This window comes from Fulmarus glacialis, unplaced genomic scaffold (genome assembly GCF_000690835.1).
Source record: "Fulmarus glacialis isolate BGI_N327 unplaced genomic scaffold, ASM69083v1 scaffold13066, whole genome shotgun sequence".
NCBI classification, from domain to species: domain Eukaryota; kingdom Metazoa; phylum Chordata; class Aves; order Procellariiformes; family Procellariidae; genus Fulmarus; species Fulmarus glacialis.
This window is the reverse complement of record NW_009220098.1, coordinates 1-22,775: the sequence shown is the minus strand read 5'-3', so window position 1 is coordinate 22,775 and position 22,775 is coordinate 1. Positions and strand designations below refer to the sequence as shown.

At 36.7% G+C, this 22,775-nt stretch overlaps 1 protein-coding gene across 1 annotated transcript in view; it reads right to left on the bottom strand.

Moving 5' to 3' along the window:
* The window catches only part of TTLL11 (tubulin tyrosine ligase-like family, member 11), a gene marked incomplete at its 5' end in the record, with an annotated part of 45,078 nt that extends 23,778 nt beyond the window's left edge, over positions 1-21,300 (bottom strand). The window contains 5 exons of the mRNA XM_009580632.1: positions 9,332-9,450; positions 9,982-10,077; positions 10,678-11,253; positions 19,267-19,400; positions 21,204-21,300. Of these exons, the coding sequence (XP_009578927.1) occupies positions 9,332-9,450; positions 9,982-10,077; positions 10,678-11,253; positions 19,267-19,400; positions 21,204-21,300 (1,022 nt within the window). The remainder of the gene's footprint in view (positions 1-9,331; positions 9,451-9,981; positions 10,078-10,677; positions 11,254-19,266; positions 19,401-21,203) is intronic.
* Between the last annotated feature and the right edge of the window lie 1,475 nt (positions 21,301-22,775).

The following is a 22,775-nucleotide window of genomic DNA, read 5'->3' as shown; positions in this document are numbered from 1 at the left end:
GATTACAGCAAGTTTTGCGGCTGCACTACAAAGACTGGAGGAAAGCGATATATTCTGATAAAACCTCTGTATTTTATCACAAAGGTTTTCTTTTCATTTAAAAATCATCATAAGAGAAAAGCAAGCAAAAAGACTTCTTAATGATCAACTTAAAATGTAATACAGTGTCAATATCTAAGAGATGTAATTGCTATAGCACGTTTTGATATATTAGAATGTTTGGAAAGTTCAGATTTTATGGAGATGCTCTTGACAGGTCACATTGCTCAGCTTATTTTCAGTCCTTCCCCCATTGCTCACTAGAAATTTTAGAGAGCAAAAAGAAAGAAAAGAGATGTCAATAAAAACGTAAGTAGATTAGCTGCATCTCAAAATGTTGTGATTCAAGTCTAATTGGACAAACTGGTCTCCATTTGCAATTTGATAACATAAAACCAGACTTCGGTTCACACTGGAGCTAGGGGCACTGCAGCACGCCAATTACTGCAAAAGCATATACAGTTTTGGACCAATTAGTTTCACAGTGCTGAAAACGAAACCTTTTAAAATTCTGCAACCCATATAAATTCTTGTCCATTAAAATTTTTAAATTAACTGGGCCTGTCATCAGCTTGCTTGCTTAGTACATTCTAAGCACTTCCAGCTGTCCCTCAATATGGGGTCATTTCAAGAGATTCAAAGTAAGACTGAATTCACTTTATGTGGCAGTTAAAATACAGTCTTTACATTCAAGATGTTAGTGCTTAGAATACAATATATGAGCAAACACAGACCAATTTGCAAGACTGGACTATGAATAACAGCATTTTTTGCAGTGGTGAAGGTTAAAATGCGAATAATCATAAATTAATCTGTTGTCAAGCATGGGGTTACTTAGTGCTGTGTTTGTGTGCATTCCTAAGATATTCCATAAGTTCTCTATTTTATTAGCAAAGGACTGTAAAAATGAGAAGATGAAAATAACACCATCAAAGAATGACACTGAGAAAAACCCTTTTTTAAATCCTAATATTCTGAATATTCAAATAGCACACTATGCACCAAGTTATGATATTCTATAGAAAATGCAATGACTCTAAGCACTCTGTATGGGAGCAAGTAAAAGATAAAGAGATGACTAATGACAATCAGGTTGGCAAAATGTGAAGAATACTTTGCAAACCTTAGGGATATTTACTGAAGAGTGTAGAATCGGACCTAGAGTCTTCCACAGAAGAAAACTGAAGCTTTTCTGTAATATTTTTATGTAACAACAACACATAAACTGACCTCATATACTACTAAGCATAACAACAGGCCATATCCTGAACACTATAATTTAGAAAGATTGGCAATGCATGGGAGAAACACGGCATCATCCTCTTTTCACAGAAAGAAAACATTTTGTCTAAAGGTCACTGAGTAAACTGGCTGAATCAGGAATGGAAATTGCATCTTTTACGTTCTAGTCCAGAGTTATTTTCACAAAACCAACTTTTCCTATAATGGTTTGATAAGAGAAAAACATTGAAGTGAATTACTGAATTCCTACTGTATCTATGCTAAGGGTATGGTTTTAGCTATTTTTGAAGAAACACTATTATTGCTTGTGTATTTACACATTTTTTAGTCAATTAAAACCTTTCAGATTACGTGTGAAATAGAGACACATATAAACTAAAAGATCTGAGCTTCTTTCTATCAGCAGATTTTATTTTCTTTTCTGTGTTAGGACTGCTGCCACAGCACATTCAAATTATTTGCCACTGTTCTGCACTCAGTGTTGTATTTTCTGTTGCTGTAGTAAACACTCTCGTAGTTCTTTCCTCTAAGTGGCTCTTAAAACCAACGTAGAACTATTCTGTGAGTCAAGCACTACCAGATCCTTCCCTTCCCTTCATGGAGGGATGTCTCACATTGTAGTTTGTGAAATTTCCAACACTGCCTATCCTAATCAACACGAGAAAGGTTAAAAGCTCTTAAGGATGAAGCAGATAAATAATTGGAAAAGCAAGAACACAGGGCAAAGATCAAGGCACCTCTAACATTTGCTTCACAAAACTGAACAGCTGAAGCTAGTTCTTCTTCAGCAGCATGACAAATAGCAGTAGAAATAAATACTCCCCAACTACAGAAAAACAAAGTTAACATTTCACTAATCTGAACTGAAGTAACATTGACAAACATCACATTGAAAAGTCTCCCTCGCATGTCTAACTCATCAAAAGCCACACGCGCTAATGTAACAGACAAGAATTGATACTGAAGTTGGCAGATTGCCTGATGAAGGAATAAACCAAAAAGCCCTCTAGGAAAGAGAGAGGGTCTAATTCAATGTACTTTCAAAGGGCTTTGGCAGAATGATCCTGAATATGAATGCTGGGTCATTTTGACTGATGGAGGAAAAAATTGCGCCAGCCTCCAAAATGAACCAGAGTAGAAAGATCAATCTCAAGAAAGCCACAGATAGGAGTTTATACACTCTCGGGCAGAAATAAGGCTTGGAATGAGGAGGTGGTGCTTGAGAAGCATTTGAATAGCCAAAAACCTGACCAGACTTCCAAGTGATAGCAAAGGCATACAGGAATCAACCTAAAGCTCTAGCAGTCAGCTCATAAAGTCAATTAGCAAACAGAAATCAAAATACTGATACTGCCATAGCTAGGTTTATTACATGCTTATTTTTATAAGCACTAAACTCACCCCACATAATGCAAAAGGTACCGACAACCCTGAGTAATGAATCCCTGCGGACCATAATACAGTTACTCACAGAAGCAGAAACTAAGATACATTACAAGAAGACTGAATAACAGTCATTATTTTCTGATCAGTGATAATGCAACACCAGTATTCTCCCATTCAGTCTCTCTGTATGTTTGTGGACTGAGTTTCTGACTCTCTTAAACCACCCCTGTCACACAATCATAACCTTAGAATACGTATAGTGAGATAAACACAGTAATCAATGGCAAGAATGACTTTATCATCATCAAAATCTAGGATAATCATACTCTTGAGACATCTTTGCACAGTATATTTTCATATTTCCATTAAAAATGACACAAACATCAGGGGAGGTTATGAAACTGAACAGAAAATTTCTGGAAAATAAATGGAATACAGCTGCACAGGTGATTTCCTGACTTTTTTCCTTCTTTAAGGAAGTACAAAATTGTTCCTCAATATTAAGAAATTAAGAATAGCATTAGGATTTGGAAAATGTCTTTGAAACATACAAAAGAGAAACATTACCAAAAGGCCTGTTATAGTAAAGACACACATTCCTCGTGCAGTTCAGTAGCCAAGGTTAGACCCATCACCAGCACAGGTCACTAGGTCACTAGCAGAGCAGGAGACATCTCCTAAAGAAGCTGCCACTTTAACGTAAGTTACATTTAAGGCGGAAAGTACCTAAGTAGAATGTCCAGAAATTAATTCATGTTTTCATTTAATACAGATCACGTATTCTCCTCCTAGAAACTATTAATTTTGTCCTATATCAGACAAAGAAATAATTTAAAGGGAGAAAGATGTGTAACCCACACAGTAGAAAAAATGAACCATCTTGTTTTGTGCAAGAAAAGAGTAAGATCTTTTGTGCAGTAAGTTCTACAAAACCTTGACCAGAATTTCTTCCTAACTACATAACACTTAGAGCTAAAAAGTCAAACTGACATACATTAATATTTACAGGGTGCTCTCTGAACGGAGTGACATTAGCCAGTGTTTGCATGCTGATCTTGCAAAAATTTGAAAGAGACCACATTGGGGTTCCTCCTGCTCAGAAAATTAGTTAATCATATTTGACATTTGCTAGAGCCACAGAATCCAGAGAAGAGAATCATACCTGACATATTTTAAAAAGAAGAAAAAAAAAATCAGAACATCACAAATAAATTTCAAGGCTGAATTCAAATAGAAAAACACTGAAGTGGTATGTACAGAGAATAGCACTCAAGAAAAGATAAACTAGCAATGAAACAGCAATACCATAATAGGTAATAAAACAAAAGCACTCATTTTTGTGGGCACAATGCATTGATTGTTTTTGTAACAGCCATAGATTAAATTATATTTCATTTCCAAAGTGTTTCAACTCTTTCTTCTGTCAATGGCTATTTCAGCGCTGAATAAAAGTCATTATATTAATTAGGGGGCTGCACCTTCATCATCTCTAGCAAGTAAAAAGCAGATTTTATTCCATGAGCAACTCATCTTTCTAATGACAAGCATGTCATAATACTATGCTTTCTTTGTCAGAAGAATAAAATTTCTGTCTTGGAATATGTGAGAAACTAGGCATGTAAATGCAAGAGATCATACTGGGACACAGAATAAACAACAGCAACAAAAATATAAAGAAGTGTCTTATTATCACTGGATTAATTAGCATTAATAAACTAGGGCACAAATATTTTTGACAGGATAGGAAAGCAGGCCATTAACATTGACAAGATGATATAAATGATATTCTTAAGACATTTAGAGCAGACCTGGGAGCAGATACTCACGGCTTGCAATTATACTACCAGTCAAATAATTTACATCTAACATCCAGTAGAGAATATACAGTATTTGCATACAAGACTGGACTCCTTTTTGCTCAAATCTAATGCAATTTTAAGACAAATATATTGCTAATAATTAAACAAACACCGAAACTAAAACCTTTTACTACTATAAAGATTCAAAATTAGGCACAAAAAAAAAGAAGTTTGCGAAGCCTTTTAAAATGGATTTTCTGTTGGAGGCACAACATAAACAATGATTTGCATCACTGATTATCTTAATTAAACTGCTGTTTACATAAGTAACGTTGATTTACTTTAAACGTTGTTCGGTGTCATTAGACCATTCATTTAATTGTGCAAATTTCCTTTAGCTCAAGTCTTCTCCCACCTTCAGCAGGCTGTGAACAGCACCTCTGCTGCAAGAAGTAAATCCAGAGCAAATTTAATACTATACAAGCTTTATACAAGTTTCTTTGTCGAAACATTATGCAGCACAGTTCAGCTCCTTACCCTATACTAGTATGTGACAAGGATTTCACTCTTCAAGTCGGTGTAGCCAAGCTTTCTGACCATGTTGCCTATTACAAACTTGGATAAAAATGCATACTGTGATCTTATGAAGGGACATGTGCCACCCCTGCTACATACGATGCTTTGAATGTGTTAAGTAAAAAGAAACTACATTCCCTCCCCCTCTTTTTCTTTTTTTTACATTAGATTTCTCACTCAAGGAGCAAAACTCCCTCCTGATGATACAGTGACCAGCTGGCTAATCTGGTACTGAATGTCTTCACTAGATCATAAATTCAAGTCAAAAGAGCTATCATTGCTGAAAAAATGTACGCTGGAAAAACCACCACGATAATTCTGAAATTAGCAGTGACAGATGTTTAGAACAGAAGTCAGTATTACTGGCCATCACCACCACCCCCTGAATTCACTCTGTAGTAATGGTAGAAGAAAGTAAGCTTTGTTCGATAATATTTAACAGATTTACAGGTGAGTTTAAAATTCTGTCTTTCCAAGAAAACTCAGCCACAAATGATTGTGTTTGTTCCAGCATGTCACCAGCCTGGATGATTGCAATGATCTACTCAAGCCTTAAAATCCGTAAGAACAATACTACCACACAAATAAAAGCAAAGAGTTAGTATCTTCCATATTATTTTATTAAATGTTTAAATTTCTTAATTATGAGTGAAACTTGAGTTCCAGATTAAGGATGCCTAAGGAAAATAGGACTAGTCTAGGAACGAAAGCTAGGGCAAAAAAGGCTCTACATTTTGGGTCCTGCAAAGTTCCATTGGGGGTGGGGGGGATCAGAAAGCCTCTTTTTATAATCATGCATTTTTAGCTGGATTTTTTTTTTTTAAAAAAAAGAAGAGCAAAAAAAGTAAAACAAAAACACAACATGCAGTTGATTAGCTGCCGCCTTTAATTTCAGAAAGGGCTACCCAGACTCTACTTGGTCAGGCAGAGCCAGACACCACTCACCCTCTGGGTTACAGAATGGCTTGAAAACATTCTAACAAAGTAACCCGCAGAGCCGCTTTCAGATTCTCCTCTTGAGGGGCTCCGAGCCGTTGACATACATCTTCATCCTGCAGAGCAGTACATGGCTCCAAATCTCTCTATTAATAGTTACTTGAAAACTCTGCTGTCATCGGACTTTGGCTACAATTGCGCTAACGTAGAGGATTTGGAAGCAGCAAGAAATTAATGCAGCAAAGCAGGACATTAACCCTTATACTGATACCTACTGCCTTCACAGTCTTGACATGCAGAATAGGTCTTCTGCATACGAGGTATATGGGGTTTGTCTGGCAGGGCATGCATAACGTCAGGGAAAAGCAGGCGCTGTGCAGTACCCACCCTGCTCATCCCTCCCCAAAGCCTCACATGTGCCTTTGTCACTTTTTATTCAATTCCTTATGGTCTTTGCATCACAGAATAACACAAAGCCTTCCCTCATCTCTACAACAGAAGCTATTTCCTCTATTACAAAAAAAAAAAAAAAAAAATCTTTGCATGAATTTAAAGTTTCTGTTTAAACATGTTACATGCACAAAATATTAACCGCATACCTCAGTACTTAAATGGCCAGGACAAATTCTTAAAACTAAGAAAAGATCAGTCATACTGTGGAACAATAGCCATTAAGTATATTTAAGTACGTTCATTTGAACTTGTATCACTGCAGATTTTCAATGACTAATTATTGGCAGTGCCGAGATAATTACTAGTGATTGGTGCATGTAAAGACTGGAATTGTGCTGGAAAAATTAAGAGATATGGCATGATAAACTGATCTTATTCAACTTAACTTTTATTTCAATATTATATGTCACACAAAAGGAAGGAGGAAAAAAATAATGAGAAGTCCATAAAGATGAGGAAAAATGAAACTAAAAAAAATTTCTGAGCTATTAATCTTTCCTGATAATGAAGTACTTCAGGATGACTTCTAAAACTCACTTTCATTTAGATGCTTCATTTATTTTAATCTGGGAGATAATTAGAGGGAAATCAAATCCATCTCCACAGCAGAATATTTATCTGAGATGCAGCTCAGACTTCTCAGTATTTCCCCTGTGTGTTCAAACTCAGTGTTATATATATTGTTAAAACTTGACTTAGATTAATGTCCATTACTTAATTAGCATCAAAACTAGAGTCTACAGTGTTTGCTGCTAGTTAGCTGTCAGAACAGGAATTCTTTCAGATTTTTTTCTTCTATTAATAGGCCAAATTTCGCTTTCCCTGCTGCCAGGCGCAATTAGACTAGCAAAAGTATTACCATGGATAGGTGAACTACTATGCAGCTTTCTATCTCCAGTCAATTATTTAGTTATTATCTTCATCCTGCAAACAGAGGAATGATGCCATTTCTCTGCAGTTACCGGTAGGAGCGTTTGGAGAGAAAATGTGGGAGCACGTGTTAGAACTGGTTGAAATGCACTGAAACGAGTGAGAGGCAGGACACAAAGCGAAAGCATTGCAAAACCTTTGCTAGTGAAGATGAGACAAAAGTAACTGGTGCTCAGTTCCTCTCTCAAATGCTTTTACTTTGGTGTAAATCTCCATAGGTGATCAGAATGAGGTCCTTTACTTGAAGCTTACAGTAAGATCATGTCTCTCTTAAGAAGTTCCATGCACCATCCCCAGTTCAATAAAAAGTGATTGGAAGTAGAAGGGGTAAATCTCAGGTGAACAGGTGGGCAGTTGTCACACATGAGTTCCTGCATATCCACACAAAATGTTATCAGAATATTGCCCTTTGCAGCAAGAAATGGGATTCACTTATGGTGAAGACATGTATTCATCAACAAGATGCTCTGTTAACCAGATTATCCTGAAAAAAAAGCTTCATCACTGATGAATTCTTGCTGTGAAGAGCCAATGGTTTATCTCATCACTGACTAATCCTGTTATAAATTATTTAGTATTCAAAATGTATCACAGAAGAATCCTCCGTTGAATGAGTGTTCCATAGACACCAGCGTTCTCCAGGAATTTATTTGTAATTATCATTTACCTTTTTTCCATATCTAATATGTAGTTAATGAATGCCTGACATAACTTCAGCATTAAAAAAAAAAAAAGAGACACGAATACATAATTACAGGTTGAAAAATGATCTTTTTTCAGCTCCATGCACTGAAGTAATCTTAAGGGTGAAGGTTAAGTACAAGCAACACACACTATAGATTGCTTTGCAAGACATTCTGTATACCGACCACAGCAACCTCTATGTGTGGCACTGCCTCCAAAAGAATAGTTTGGTCTTATAATAATATTACAATAATACAGAACTTGTAAGTATTATCAGTCATGTCTTGTTCATGGGACTCTGTCTACAAAAGGACAGCAAGTTTGCCCTTGAAATCATTATAGAACATGAATAACGTATTTAAGCTTGCCTCTAAGTGCCAGGAGAAGAACAAAATCGATATTCCAGTATGGAGGCAGGCCTATAAGCAAGAATTTCCAGGGACAAAACAAAAACAAAAAACAAACAAACAAAAATCTCCCTTTCACATTTCCAAGGAACTGTTTAAAACAAGGTGTTTCATCAAAAAAGAAGATACTATTTCTCTCAGCCTGATCCCACCACAAGCATTTCTGTGCAAGCTGCTTCAGGCAGTTCCTGTCATTTCTAGATCATAGATTTAACTACGTTTATTATCACAGATCAAGGAAGCAATTTCTAAATACAATATTCATACATTTCAGCGCCAATGGGGCAATTCATTCAGAGTAATTTGAGACTTTGAAGCAAATTAATACACAAATTTACATCTCATGACTGTTCTGAATAAGAGAGGCCTCAAGTAAAAGTACAAATAAACAAACCTGAGTTACTAAATTGTTTGCACCAGTTCTGAATCAAAGGTAAGATATTCCAGGGGAACTGATAAAGCCTGATTTACTATCAGTTTGTGGACCTTTTCAATTCCTTGAGCTACAGTACTTGCATGGTTCCTTCCACACTTCTGCCACTCCTATAAGAAAGGAGCACGTGAAGTGGTCAGTGCCGAGCTGCGAGAATGCCATTTGGTGGACTTGCTGCTACTAAACAGAAAGTATAATGAATTGTTTTTTTCCTTGACCTTCCCCTGGCAGATCCACAAATCCGAGTACTCTTTTTGTATCACACCACCAATTAATATCCTACGAGCTTTTCTGAAACAGTTAACACTGTGGATGTAAAAGGAGTCACACAGACAGTCGGGAACTCATTGTCCTAGAGAAACTAACATAATTGGGAAAAAATATTTCACTTTTATAATTATTGCAAGGCACTAATGCAAAAAAACAAATAAAGTCACCACACTTACTGGACATCTTTTCTCTTTTTCTTCTGAGGGTCCACTAGACGAAGAGTATCTCTGATAACAGCTACTTTCACTTCTTCATCGACAGGGCTTGGGACATTTTCAAATACTCCAGGAGAAAGCTTTAAATTACAAAGGGATACAATTATTCAGAACTGAGGATTATTTATTCCACATTTGCTCAAACTTCATGCATGTCACATGCTTTAAATATACAATGATAGATTACAAAATACTTCTTAAAGAATACACAAATACCTTAACATTTTCAGTATGATATTACAACAATTTTTGGCAAGTTTCTCTAGTAAATTGAAATATTAAAAAAAAAGAAGATTGTTGCCAAAGTTACCGTTTATATTATGTACATAAACATAAAAAAATTATTAGCAATCCCCTAAACACAATTAAGTCAACTGCAGGGGATGATGAATAAATGTATTTATGACAAAGATGATTGAGAGCTTTCACAGTTCCAATAACTCGTATTTCCAGTGTATAAGATTAGCAATGATTTCAAAGCAGAAAATTACAGAGAACCTTGGAGATTTCATATTAGCAGACAGCTCTCATCTTTCAAACAAGGAAAAAGACCAGAAAACCAAACCTAAACAATTTCATTCCAGTATCATTATCATGTTGAGAGGGCTTACCTCTTGCTCATGTTCTATTCTCATGCTGGGGTTTGCATTTACTTCTAGTAACATGGGCTTCAAGTTTTTCATCAGCAGAATATCAAACCCTAAAATCTGTGCATAACAAGTAATGTATTATTTCCATTCTACTCACGGTGTTCTTCTAGAGAATGCAATGGTCATCCAAATGTCAATATTCAGGAGAAAGAAACATTTGAAGGACAAAAGAGAAATAACTGAGAAATATACTATATTGCTGAATAATTACTGAAACCATTTGTCTTTCATACTAATGGCTACTTTCACACTACCCCATCTCTAAATACTGCATCTGTCAACATGGACACCTATGACAAGTGGGTCTTAAAATTGCCATTTTAATAGCTGCTGTTAGGAAGCTGCAAAGCTTCATAGTTATAACATCTAGAAGATGGAAACTGGAGTGAATACTGCTATTAATGATTGGTACCCATTTGAAATTCTCCATATATGTTTATGGCTAGTAGTAACATAGGTCAAGAGACTGAGATTTGTAAGGTAAAACTTGGGTAAGGAGAACCTAAGCTCTGAGCTCACACAATGCTATTCAATGGATGCGCTACATCCAACCAGTGATCAGCAACATAACTAGAGAAATCTTTTAGAACAGGAATTAAACATCCAGAAAATTAATACACAGAAATAACTGCATTCCTGGCAGAAATTCCAACCTACCTGGAAGCAAGTTGGCCCAGGCTTTCCTGCTGGTATGTCAGACTGATAGTAAACTTTCAGTTCTGGTGTCAGTGCAATAATTGTTTTAATCACCAGTGAAATTATATCTGACCACAGCTTTTTGACATCAGCTCCTCTGGAAGACAGTCTGCACAGAATGCTTGAAAAAGTCCTCTTGCTGCCAGTGTTTACATTGTCAGAATGGATAAAATTCCCACTATGGATATTTAGTGAATAGTTGGTTAAGTGCATAAAAACCTGGTGCAAATTTTTTAGAGTGGGTTCTTGATAGGGCTCTGTACAAAATCTAGAAAGTCCATCTTTGGCTATATAAATCTCTAAGGGTTCTAAAGATTTCAGTAAGACATAAAGACGAATATCAAATTTCAGTTTGTCGACAAGCAGTGGTTTGCAAATATATTCCTGGACCACAGCTGGCCGGCTCTGGATGCTTCCTGTCAGTCTGATGTCACTTGGGTCTTTAATGAGGTAGATTCCATCCCCCTGGCACCCTCCATCAGGTTTTACAATAAAAGTGGGCTTCCAAGATGGATCGCTGTCTTTCATCATACGAACCTAGAAGGAAAAGAATTACACTGAAAGATACTAATTAGGGGGGAAGAAGGGCTGATACTATGAAAGCCAACAAATTGCATTCATAAACAAAAATAAATAAAAATAACATGATCACATCACTATAGTAGTAAACACCGTGCAAAAAAGGTAGAAGATAAACAGTGCTGACAAGCACAAAGACAAACGAAAAAGCATGAGTAGGGAATTACTAGTACAGATAAAAGATCATTTCATTTAACAAGCCATTGTATAAATGATTTCAGGAACTTCTTTTTAATTTATGTACCAAATTAGAGAATGAAATGCTGTATAATTCATGAGATCCATTTTATTAGTCACTAATGTGTATGAAACTGCAAAGTTAAACTTCCATGCTGCATTTTGAACAATTACTGACAAAGATAATCATTAACCTAAGGAAAAGCATTATTGAGGTATGAATGTAGACAAACAATACTGGAAGAAGGAAAGATAAAGTAAAAATTTGGCACTGATAATACCTTTTTCCACCACTGAATATTTTTCACAATCAGATATCCACTGTTAGGAAAACTAGTGAATATTGAGCCATGTACAGATATTAAGCAAATACCACAAATTTACTAAACAAAGCACATAGTTTATGCCTCAGTTGCTATCTACCACCATTCCCCAAAATGAAACGTTTTCTAAATTATACCAGAACTCCCCTCAGGCCTGGCATGCAATTATTACCTTTCTATCCAATGCAAGATAAAGAAAATTCTATCACGATTTCAACAATTCTTCTCAGTGGCTTTGATTTGTTTTAGGAAGATCTGTTCATAACACATGACAATTCAGATGCATTCTTTAGATGTACCTAGTGTGAAATCAGGAAAGCGAGGAAAGTTGGAGGAGAATTTGATGGTGTCTAGTAGCAAATCAAAACCTTTGGATGAATCTACAAAGCACTCCATGCCTGGCCTGTTGTTTCCTCAAGCTAGTGCACATGTTCGATCTGTGTTCAGGTGTTCACCACTGCTGTGCTGGTTCAGTGTGAAACACAGTGCGTTCTAGTGTACGAGCTCACAAACAGCCAACACCAATATCCACGCAGCATAATGCATTTTAATATGCAAAAATGCTTAGAAAAGTCACTATACAAGATACATTTCACTTCTTTCACAGAGAAATGCTTCCAGTTTGCGGATTTCTTAAAAAGTTGTGTCAAATACTCCTTACTGCTAGCAAGTTAAATTAATAGAATCATTCTGGGAAACATTTTTTCCAAAAGACACACATTGACAATTGAACTTATGATGTGTGGGGTGATGGGAGATGCCCCCACTAGAAAAGAAATAGCAGGTAAGAAATTTTGACACCTACTAACACTCTCTGAGCATGTGTATAAAGATCATCAAGACACAGAAACAGCAAGAAAAAGGAGAAAGGAGGAAAAAAAATTTAAAAAGAAAAAAAAAAAAGGAAAGGTTAGCAAACCAGTACCTTTCAGTATCATTTTCTTTCTATTGTTTGTAGTGCCTTGCCATGAAAGATCTCTGTTTGTTAAAGTCAACTTTAATATTTTGTAAGAATGTCGCTGGAGGACTATATGACCTATTTCTGTATTGTTTACAGCGGCATGTACCTCGATACTCGAGTATCCAGTTCTCTCGCTGCTTTGTAGATATCCATGAGTACAGTATAAGCCATTATACCCAAATCTTGAGATTTTTTTCCACATTGTGCCCTAGATTCTTGGGGCGTGTAAGGAAAATGGTTTACCACAAATAGAAATTATGATAACAGTGATGGGGAAGTATCCGTGGTTTGTCAGAACCTAACTGTCCTACAGAATCCCAGATGTGGCCTTAGTAAGATGAAATACAAAAGTAAATTATAGAGAATTGTACGATTATAGAGAGGTATCTGCATCCTCACACAGAAAGTGAGAAGAATAAAAAGGAAAAAAAAAGTTCTAAAACTCAGATCTAGATCCAAATGTCTCAAATTCAAAAGGCAGTTGAATCTGAACTTTTTGCTCAATCCCACTGTCATTTCTACATACTGACATCAGCAGCTTGATTTGGGTTATAAACGGGCTTGGCACTGTAACAGACAACTAGCTGGTTTTTTAACAGAAACGAGCTTCTTGGAAGCAACAATAAATATCTTTGGAGTTTTTGGTTTTAACAAACTAATGGGAGTTACATAAAGAAGTGAAAATTTAAAAAAAAAAAAAAAAAGGGAAATGCCCATTTTTCTTTCCTAAAGAATCAGTTATTTCATCTGTGAGAAAATTAGATAATCTCACCTGGAACAGACCGTTAATAGTTGGCAGTCCAAAACATGATTATTGTAATAAGGTTGTTTTGGCCTTTGAACATGTTAAACTGATACATTCATTTAGCAGGGAATGTTTGGAGGCTAATATCATTCCCACCTGGATACAGTGAGTCAGAATTAAACATGGCACCAATAACTAACTGCAGATTCAAATCTGCACTTTTGTAAACAGCATATATTCACTCAAAACTCACTCTCTCTCTCTCTCTTAAAAAAAAAAATCAATATAATTAGGGAATCTTTTTACATCAGATAAAAGAGCAATTACACCATCTAAATCGCCTACACAGCTCACATTCCCAAGAAGCAAACCTAAACTTTGCAAGCTTCAATGCAGTTATTTGAGGATGAAAAAAAATCAGGAAGACAGTAACTATGTCACTGTAAGGGCCTGACACATCTGCTGAATATCAGATCTTTCATGTTACATGCGTATCTCCCACTGCCTAAATAAATCTTAGTTTATTTATTACTTGTATAGCAAAAGTAAGAACTGCAGAGACTTGGATGCCTCCATTAGTAGAAGTGAAATTGAGAAAGAAAGGAAGTCAGGAAGGGTTTAGAGTTCTCTTAGATGAATTTTAAAAACTATTCATAAAATATGGCATGTTTTACAACATGTAGCAAGGAAAGAATATGAGCGTGTTTAAACCAGTGAGTTAACATGTCTCAGCCTTCAGAAGCATAGGAGGAAAAGAGCAGCTACATGAGGTATGGGCTGACTGAAACCCATCTGCCATCTCTCTAAATCCCATCAGCACCAGTGGTGCTCACTGCTATCGGAAGCTGTTTGGCAAGTGGAGTGTGAATGTAGTGATCCAACTGGCACATATCAAGAACAAAAAGAAAACCCAAGGGAAGTAGTATTAATTGGCAATTGGTTTGGAGGTGAAGGACTGAGCAAGCAGTGGAAAATGAACTGCCGCATTACCCTCTCGGGCAGCCCTTTAAGTTCATGGTAAAGCAACCGGACCCTAGTGAGGAAGCCTCTGTAGCTCCCCCAGCTCTATCGCTGTTCTCTGCGTGTAGATAAAGTCCTTACGGGTGTAAATATAGTAGCACTGCATTCACAAATATTTAGGAGGAAAGAAACTGTTAGAGCACAAATTGTAATTTATCAAAATGCAACTATAAAAGGTTTCAATGAATAGATGCTGAAGGACTGTAGCTCATGAAACTCCTAACAGCACTGGCACAGGGAGCCCTAACAAAGAATGCAGCTAAAGAAAATGCAGGATGGAGACTAACACGTTTATCAGCTACTCATGGGATTTGGAAGAATAAAGCACTTAAAATCTCTTCTTTTCAAAACGGAGGGATGTCACAGTACAGATCACTCTTTTCTTGCATTCACATGTTTTACGGCACCAGACCTGCTATTCTCTCCATTCAGGCAGACACGTGCTGAATGAAGTCGGTGATCTGGTTTTACAGTTTTACACAGGCCTGCAGCTCGCCAGCAACAACTGGAGAACGACTTTAAGAAGCCTGAGGATACGAGCTAAGAAAGAAAAAACAATCAATTACCACCATCAGTCCTGGCACTGCAGAATGAAAGAGAAAAAATCAGCATGTGGGAAAAGGCTGAGCACCAGTCAGATCATTGTGATTTTCGGACAGCACCCTCTGCTGCGACTACGTTAGGCTGCTGACCCACATGAGAGGCGCAGCTCTGCTAGCGGCGACGTTCCCAAGGCCTGAAGGACTTCTGCCTCCATCCTATCCAGTTATTTATTTCATTGAGAATCACACTGCTAAAAGCCTTCCTACTAACTACAGCACAAATTCAAGATTAATTATTTAGACTAGGATTTTTCTCATGGTCACGTGTCACACTAACTCAGTAAAAGATCCTTCTTCAAAATAGGTCACTTTGAGGGATAAAACGCCACAATGGTTTACATAAATGGCGTGTGGATAAATAGGTCCAAGTGGATCAGCAGGCCTAGATGTGCAAAGAAGGTAAGCAGGATTTATGCCCTAGTCTTTTTACAACTAAAGAATAATCTTCCCCTGACACGACATTACTCTGCATACTAGAGGATTCTCTCTGGTTCACATGTTGTTAAAGTCAGCATCCCAGAAAGATACTTGTTTAATCTTAAACTTCCACAACTAAACATACCCTACCATGACTCTAGTTGTATGTACAAAGTGCCAATCACGGTCTACTAGGGCAGAAAGTAATAAAGAACCTCTGTGAAATCAGCCAGGGCAATCTGCCTCCCATTCCCATGTCTGTTGTTCATGCCTCAGGCTCCTTCTGCTCTGCTACAGCAGCACCTTTTCAAAAAAGATAATGCTTTCTGGGGACTATTGTTAAAGATGCAACAGCAACCTGCTTTTGAAGTCCTGCATTTTAACAATCATTGGCCTCATAGATCTCATACTTAACTCCATTTAGCTGGAAAGGAAATTATTTTCTCCATCATTCTCCATCATTTCCTAGTCTGTTTTTTGATGTTCTAGAAGGCTTGGATATTATTCAGGCCTCTAGTCCATCAAAACTTACACATGGCAGATGAAGATAGGACAGTGGGGAAAGGGGGAATAGTAATCCAGAGTCAGTCTGTTTTTCAGCAGCTTGACTGTCTTGAAGAAAGCAGATGGTTTCTTGATCTTCAAGGAAATTCCTGACAGTCGTTTTCAAATTCTCCACAATCCCCTCAACTATATTCTTTCAAATTCTCATTATGAGGAGGCTTGTCCAGACTTAGAAAAGTCAGTCATGTAGGAAAATTAGTTCATATGAAATGAGATATTTCTGTGTACTTAGCTTGACGAAAGGAAATTATCTTTAAAAACATGTTAACCATTTACAGTCAATAGCAAGAGGAGAATATGATGTCTAATGGTATGAAAATCTGATCCAGTTGCAGGTTTGCCTTTCATGAGGACACACAGGCTTAATGAATATAGACTTCTGAAAAAAATGCATGTAATGGGCTATAAGATTTGACAGCACAAAGACTAGAATATTCATGTCTATGCCTAAGAGGTATTCAAAAGCTGAAAACCTGATTAAACCACCAAAAATATGCTATGCTGGAAATTAAGACTGTCCAAATTAGATTCTTATTAAAAATTAATCATACTGGGCCTATTCATCATCCTCACAGACAACACAAAGAAGGCAGTATGAGAGCAATCAAGGCCCTGGTTTGAATCCCAAGCTAGTTACTTTCCAGAAATTGGAATTTCCTATTAGAAATAAGTTCTTAGCACACAGATTCTTCTCTGTTAGCGAAGGGGTGATTACTGTAGCACCTGAGAGATTTCCTTATCTGTAACTCATCTTCTGTTACAGTGACATGTTAGTACAGAATGTTTTAGAAGGTAAAAAAAAAAAAAGGAGAATATTGAAAATAGGTAAATATATATTTACTTAGTAAAATTAACTTTGTTAAAAATACCTATCACCATTTCAGTTTAATACGAATGACATTAAGGGAACTACCATTTTGTTGGTATTTCCCAATATGAAGCTCATCCCCAACAAACTTCGGAGTGCAGCTCTCCCATCGATTACTGGCTAATTAATATTAGATTAGCTGCAGTGTTTTCTACCTGGATTTAGGGATGGGGGAAGTGGGAAAAGCTGACAGCATTTGATTTAGTTATTGATAAAAACATATGATAAAAGTTCACAATCACATCTACAGAAGTGAGGCACAGTAAGAATATTTGAGAAAGAAATTGTTTTGAAATGTTATAGTGCTTCAGGAGGAGGCAGCGAGATCGAAATTCTCAAGTTTCTTCTTTCAGTAGTCATTTGTATTACAGGCAAAATCTCATAGGTGTTCATTTCTCAGTCCAACCCCTACTACAAACAGCATCAAACCATCTTCTTATGTCTAACCTACACCTACACTGACAAAAGTCACAGAATTTGTGACTTTTGGTAATTAACTATTGGACTTGAATACTAGTCATAGTGAAGGTACAGCAACATGAGTTTCAGCATGACACATCTAGAGCTACGTACTTAGTAGCTGCAGCCTATGACAATACACCTTTACTTCCAGAAGTACCAGAGATGGCTAAATCATCTTTTGCTCAGATAAATATACACATGGCATTCACATATTCAAGTGTATGCCAGTTCCTATAGGAGTATGTATGACATGCAGGCACCACTAATACTGTATTGCACTTGTTTGTGAATAAGCTGAAAATTCAGTCTCAGAGAGCTGACATTTTCAGCAGCACGAGGGTCCCTGAGTTGTAAAGCAAACAAAACCAGATATGAACAAATAATCAACAGAAAAGACTGGAAAGCTCCTCCTGAGAACTCATGAAATTGCAAGTGAAAACTGTTCTGAACCATTTATGGTTCACAGTGGATTTGGTGTTTTTTTGGTTTGTATTTTTTCTTGTTTTGGAGAGGTTACACTACAAACTTGTGTTAAGTAGAACATAAACTCTTACAACATAAAATATGATGTTTGGTAACAAGAACTATGCTTTTCTCAAACACAGATGGAAGAACATATGCAAAGGAAACTCCTAGGAGTGTGTTACTGGACATCTGTTATTGTTGGAACAAAAAACGAATCGTTTTCACTCCAGTAACCGTTCAACCAGAGAGAAGTATTTATTTGCAGTGCCACCTGCTGACACTGTGCGGGTCTGTGCATTTAACCTGATGTACAGACCACGTTGCTATGCGCTGCTCAGTTAATCAGTGCCTTGTAACTGAGACAGGCACGATTCCCAGAAGAGTCATCGCTAGAACCCCAGTGCACCATTTTGAAAGTTTACTTCCAAGTTATTTGCACTTACCTACCTGTCATTGCCAAATTGATTGGATAATTTACACTCCTTTTACAAATTGGTCTTACATCTAAAGCAATAAGGCTGAAGTACTGTTGGGATTTTATTCATTTTTACTGTTACTAGCAGTGCCATGGCAGTGACCCAGCACACTTGAAGAGTATATATTAAAAGATGCTCATGGATTTAATTGGATTGTGGATATGGTAATTATCTAAAAAGTAACACACAGTATAGAAGTCTATTAAAGTCCATAACTTTTTCGCTCACTTTTCCAGGCAGATGATACTGTAGAATACAAGAATGCACTGGGCGAGTCAGACAGGTTTAAAACAAACACATACAATATTTTAAAAAATATTTGTAACAACAGAACCAAACACCAACACACAGCATCGCTTTTTTTCAAAAAAGCTGAAAAAGAATGGCATTTTATTACATTCTGAATATTTAAACAAAGCAACAGTCTGACGAGATTCAAACAAACAATTATTCAGGAAGATGTGAGTATATTTAACAACGCACAGTACAAAATGCTCTTTTGAAGGATTTGGATAGAGCAGGCCTGATGGACTAAAAAGACTTCATTGGCAATGAACCTGGTGAAATACCACACTCCACACACTGTACTGGAACCTCCTCAGCCCTTTTAAACTTAGTAGAATATGCAGGGAAAGGACTTACGGTTCTACCATGTTTAACTTTCAGACATCTGGCATTGCAGAGAAGCATAATTGTTTTAAAATTTATTCTAGAACATAACAAACAAAAGCAGTTCATCCAGACTATGTCTGATCTCAGGCAAATTGAAAAAGATGTCATCCAAAGCACCCAAGTGTGATTTTAAATAATCTGGTAGGTATGAAAAACTAAAGAATGACATGGCAACAATATCGAACAAGTTATACTATTCTGAGAGTAAAAGTAATCTACCTCATCCACAAAGAGAGGAAATTCTTCTGGCAGAATCCAGGATCGAGGATAGAAGTTATATTCAAGAGGAAATAGATCTTGCATTGTTCGCACTGCCCGACTCAGTGTAATTTTACGTACCATCTCCGTCATGCCTGGGAAAAAATATACAGTGTCTAAAAGTGATGAAAAACCTGCACTGAAGTCTCATCCTAAAAGTAAATTGTTATATCATTGCTCACCCTACTGGTAAGGCACTCTAGTCATTGCTTTGAATGAAGCTGAAAACCTTTTAAAATCTGACAAAATATTTGTAGCATTCCCTTGCCATGTTTCATGTTGCATGTATTACTGTATCATATTAGAAAAAAATGAATTATCAAAAATACAGCTCAGAATAATAGAGGAAAACTTTAGTCAAATAGTAACTACTGTCTTTGCCATAATCCAAAATTATTGTCCTAGCCTGCTATCGTTCTAGGAATAGGTAAAAATGTAATTCAAATATAATCAACCACTTTGTGTTTACTTTGCATTCATTTAAGTAACTATATCAGAAAGAATAGGTTATTTTGTGAGCAGCCAAACTTAGCTGCTTTCCTGCAGCTTTGAATCTCATGCTTGGATCATGCCATATCCAGATCTCTGTGAGCTTGGGGAGAAGCTTTTTCCAAGGTCAGGGCATTCAGGGTTACTCTTGTGTTGTTTATATGCTTTCAGATACTACAGCTTATAAGCTGTAAGGTTCATGCTGCAGCTTCTTTCTCAATGAGAACATCATCTGTGGGCTTCTTTCCTACACAGTCAGCAAATTTCCACAAAACCTACAGGAACTCACTGGTCTGTGACTGCAAACCTCTGGCAAGCGTGGCTGATTTTGGCCAGGAGGTTCCAAAGGTACAAGGAGGTCAGAAAGTGACAGGGAACACACGCACATTTGCTGAAGTCTCATCAGTAGCATGACTAAAAAGCTATTTTCATGGAAAAGTTTGTAAGTCTTCCTGAGGACCTGCTCTTTCAGATTCTTTGAATCTCTCACAAGTAACTAAGGAAAGTTCTCTTCTTCAAGTCAAAGAATTTAGTAAAACCCAGCATCAAGTTAGCGCAACCTTCCTGGAAATCACGTGGACTCTAGTCTGGAGGACTCTAGTTTTGACTACTGTGCAGGCCACTTGCTTACCACGTAGAAGCCAGAATACAGAGAGAGGGTAACATTCATCTAACACAGATTTAAACTACCAGAAAACTACACTATCTGATACTTGAATGTGAACTTCCCACAGACAGGAGGAAGTCAGGGTAAATAAAGCATAAAGTTCAGTATCTGAGGGTTCTTATTCTCACAGCATACTAACAGCAGCAATAAATCTGAGGTAAAGGGCTTAGATAAGTCAATACCTAAGCTCTTAGCTCTTATTTAGAGAGCTCTCAACAGGGATTAAATGAGAAAAAAGGGAGCTTAAAAAAGTAGAAGAGTCATCATAAGATGAGGGCTGACATGAACTCTTCAATACTAAAAAACCCATTTGAGGAACCCTGCTTCGAGCTTCTCCCAGAGACAGGCCAGAGTACAAAACAAACCAGATTCTTTCCACTTTGAATCAAAACCAAATCCACAGATACAGCACTGTTATCAATGCTAGATAACAGACAACAATTACATACTTCACTTAAATTATAGCTTAACACTCTTATTGTTCCTAAATTCATACATATGAAGTATTCTTTTCATCAAAAACACTTTCTCGCCAAAACAAATTTCAGTTCAGAAATTGTTCAAGACACCCCTTCTGATATTCTTACCCCTTAAGCAGAAATCACCTAAAACAGTAATATGCTAAAAATAGTATCCGTTGATTAGGTAGGTAATTCACACTAAAAAACAGTAAAACACAGAAACAGTTAAAATAATCATGTTTTTAAAGCATTTGTTTAAACTAGAAACAGAAGTAAGGTACCTGGAAATTTGTTGACTTGACCTGAGAATATATCATTATCATGAAATGATACCCCATGCCAATAGATATCGCATGGCAAGCGTCTGCCAAAAGGAAACTGGAAAAGAGATAGGAGACAAGTTTTGAAGCAAACTTGCAATACCCATTCATTCCTTACTTCTCTAAACGCTTGTATTAAGCATAAACCATTCAAGAACAGTCTTCTGACTGTCAAAAGAAAACATGCTCTGTATTTTGGTTGCAAAACTAAGAATATTTTGATCAGTTCAAGACTCTATAAAGTTCAAGATGTTAACAAATTGTGAAAGGTTTCTAGAAACTAAAAACAAATGACTGAGAGGCATGATCTGTACTGAGAAACTCCAAGATTGTTATCAACCACAATTAAGGCATGACTCATTTGTAATTTAAAATACTATTACAGGGAATAAAATTTCATTAAGAAGCACTTAATTCCAGCACATAAAGGCACAGCAATAGCAAGTGCTACAGCTGGGAAGTAAACAAACTCTGGCAATGTTTTGGGTTGGGTTTTTTTTCCTCCCCAGTTTAAGGGGTGATAAGCAAACATCAAGGGAAAAAAGCACTAGAGGTCATGGACGAATTGTCGTTGCTAAATCACCACCTATTCTTAAAAAGATCACCATTTAATGCTGAGAGTCTCATGGCTTGTATTTGTGCTCCCCGCTCTGCAGCTTGGTAACCCAAATCCCTTTCCCAGATTGCACCCGTACCCACACTGGCCCTTTACCCCCCAACCGTGTGGCATCTCCATGTGCTCCCAGTCTAGCATGAGCAGGAAGCATTTCCACTCCCTAGAACTTTATTTCAGGGAATACATGTAGTTAGTAATATTATTGTAAATTAACAGTAAGTTGTAACTGCAAAGCACTTTCTGAGCAAGCTGATTTACATTGGTGTCCAAGCCGCAATAAATTTAAAATGGATATTCAAAGCAAGATATGTAAGTGAAATAACTCTATTATTCATTTATATATATTCAGTTATATGCATTAATTTATACAGTATTAATTCCCTTCTGGTACTAATAGCCTGTAATTAAAAGAAAAGCTTACAATTTAATTAATCATTTGTTAGGCATATATATTTCAACAATATTAAGTATTCCAACAACTTAAGAGCTTCTTTTCCCATTCACACAAGATTTCACTAAAAATTGGAAAACTGTATAGTTTGTTTTCTATTATCAGAAAGATCAACCTTTTTTTAAGCAGCCTGAAGAGCTCTAAAACAGTGCTGCCAATTACCGATAGGAACAGTTTCTAATAGTAGTAAAGTGGTTTTAAAAAAAAAAAAGCTACCAGGAGTAAGAACAAAAGCCCCATGAATTAGCAGTATCAACAATCCAAAGCAAAAAAATTACTAAATTAAAAGTCAAACATTTGTAATCCATGTTATAATAACAATAAATAATTCGTTTTGTGGAAAAAAGGTACCACTGATTTCCACACTTGTTCTCTTAGACACAGTCCCATTTATCAATCCAAAAAATCATTTCATCTGCAACTCCATGTAGATGCCTTCTAAATATCATATGGAATACATTCACAG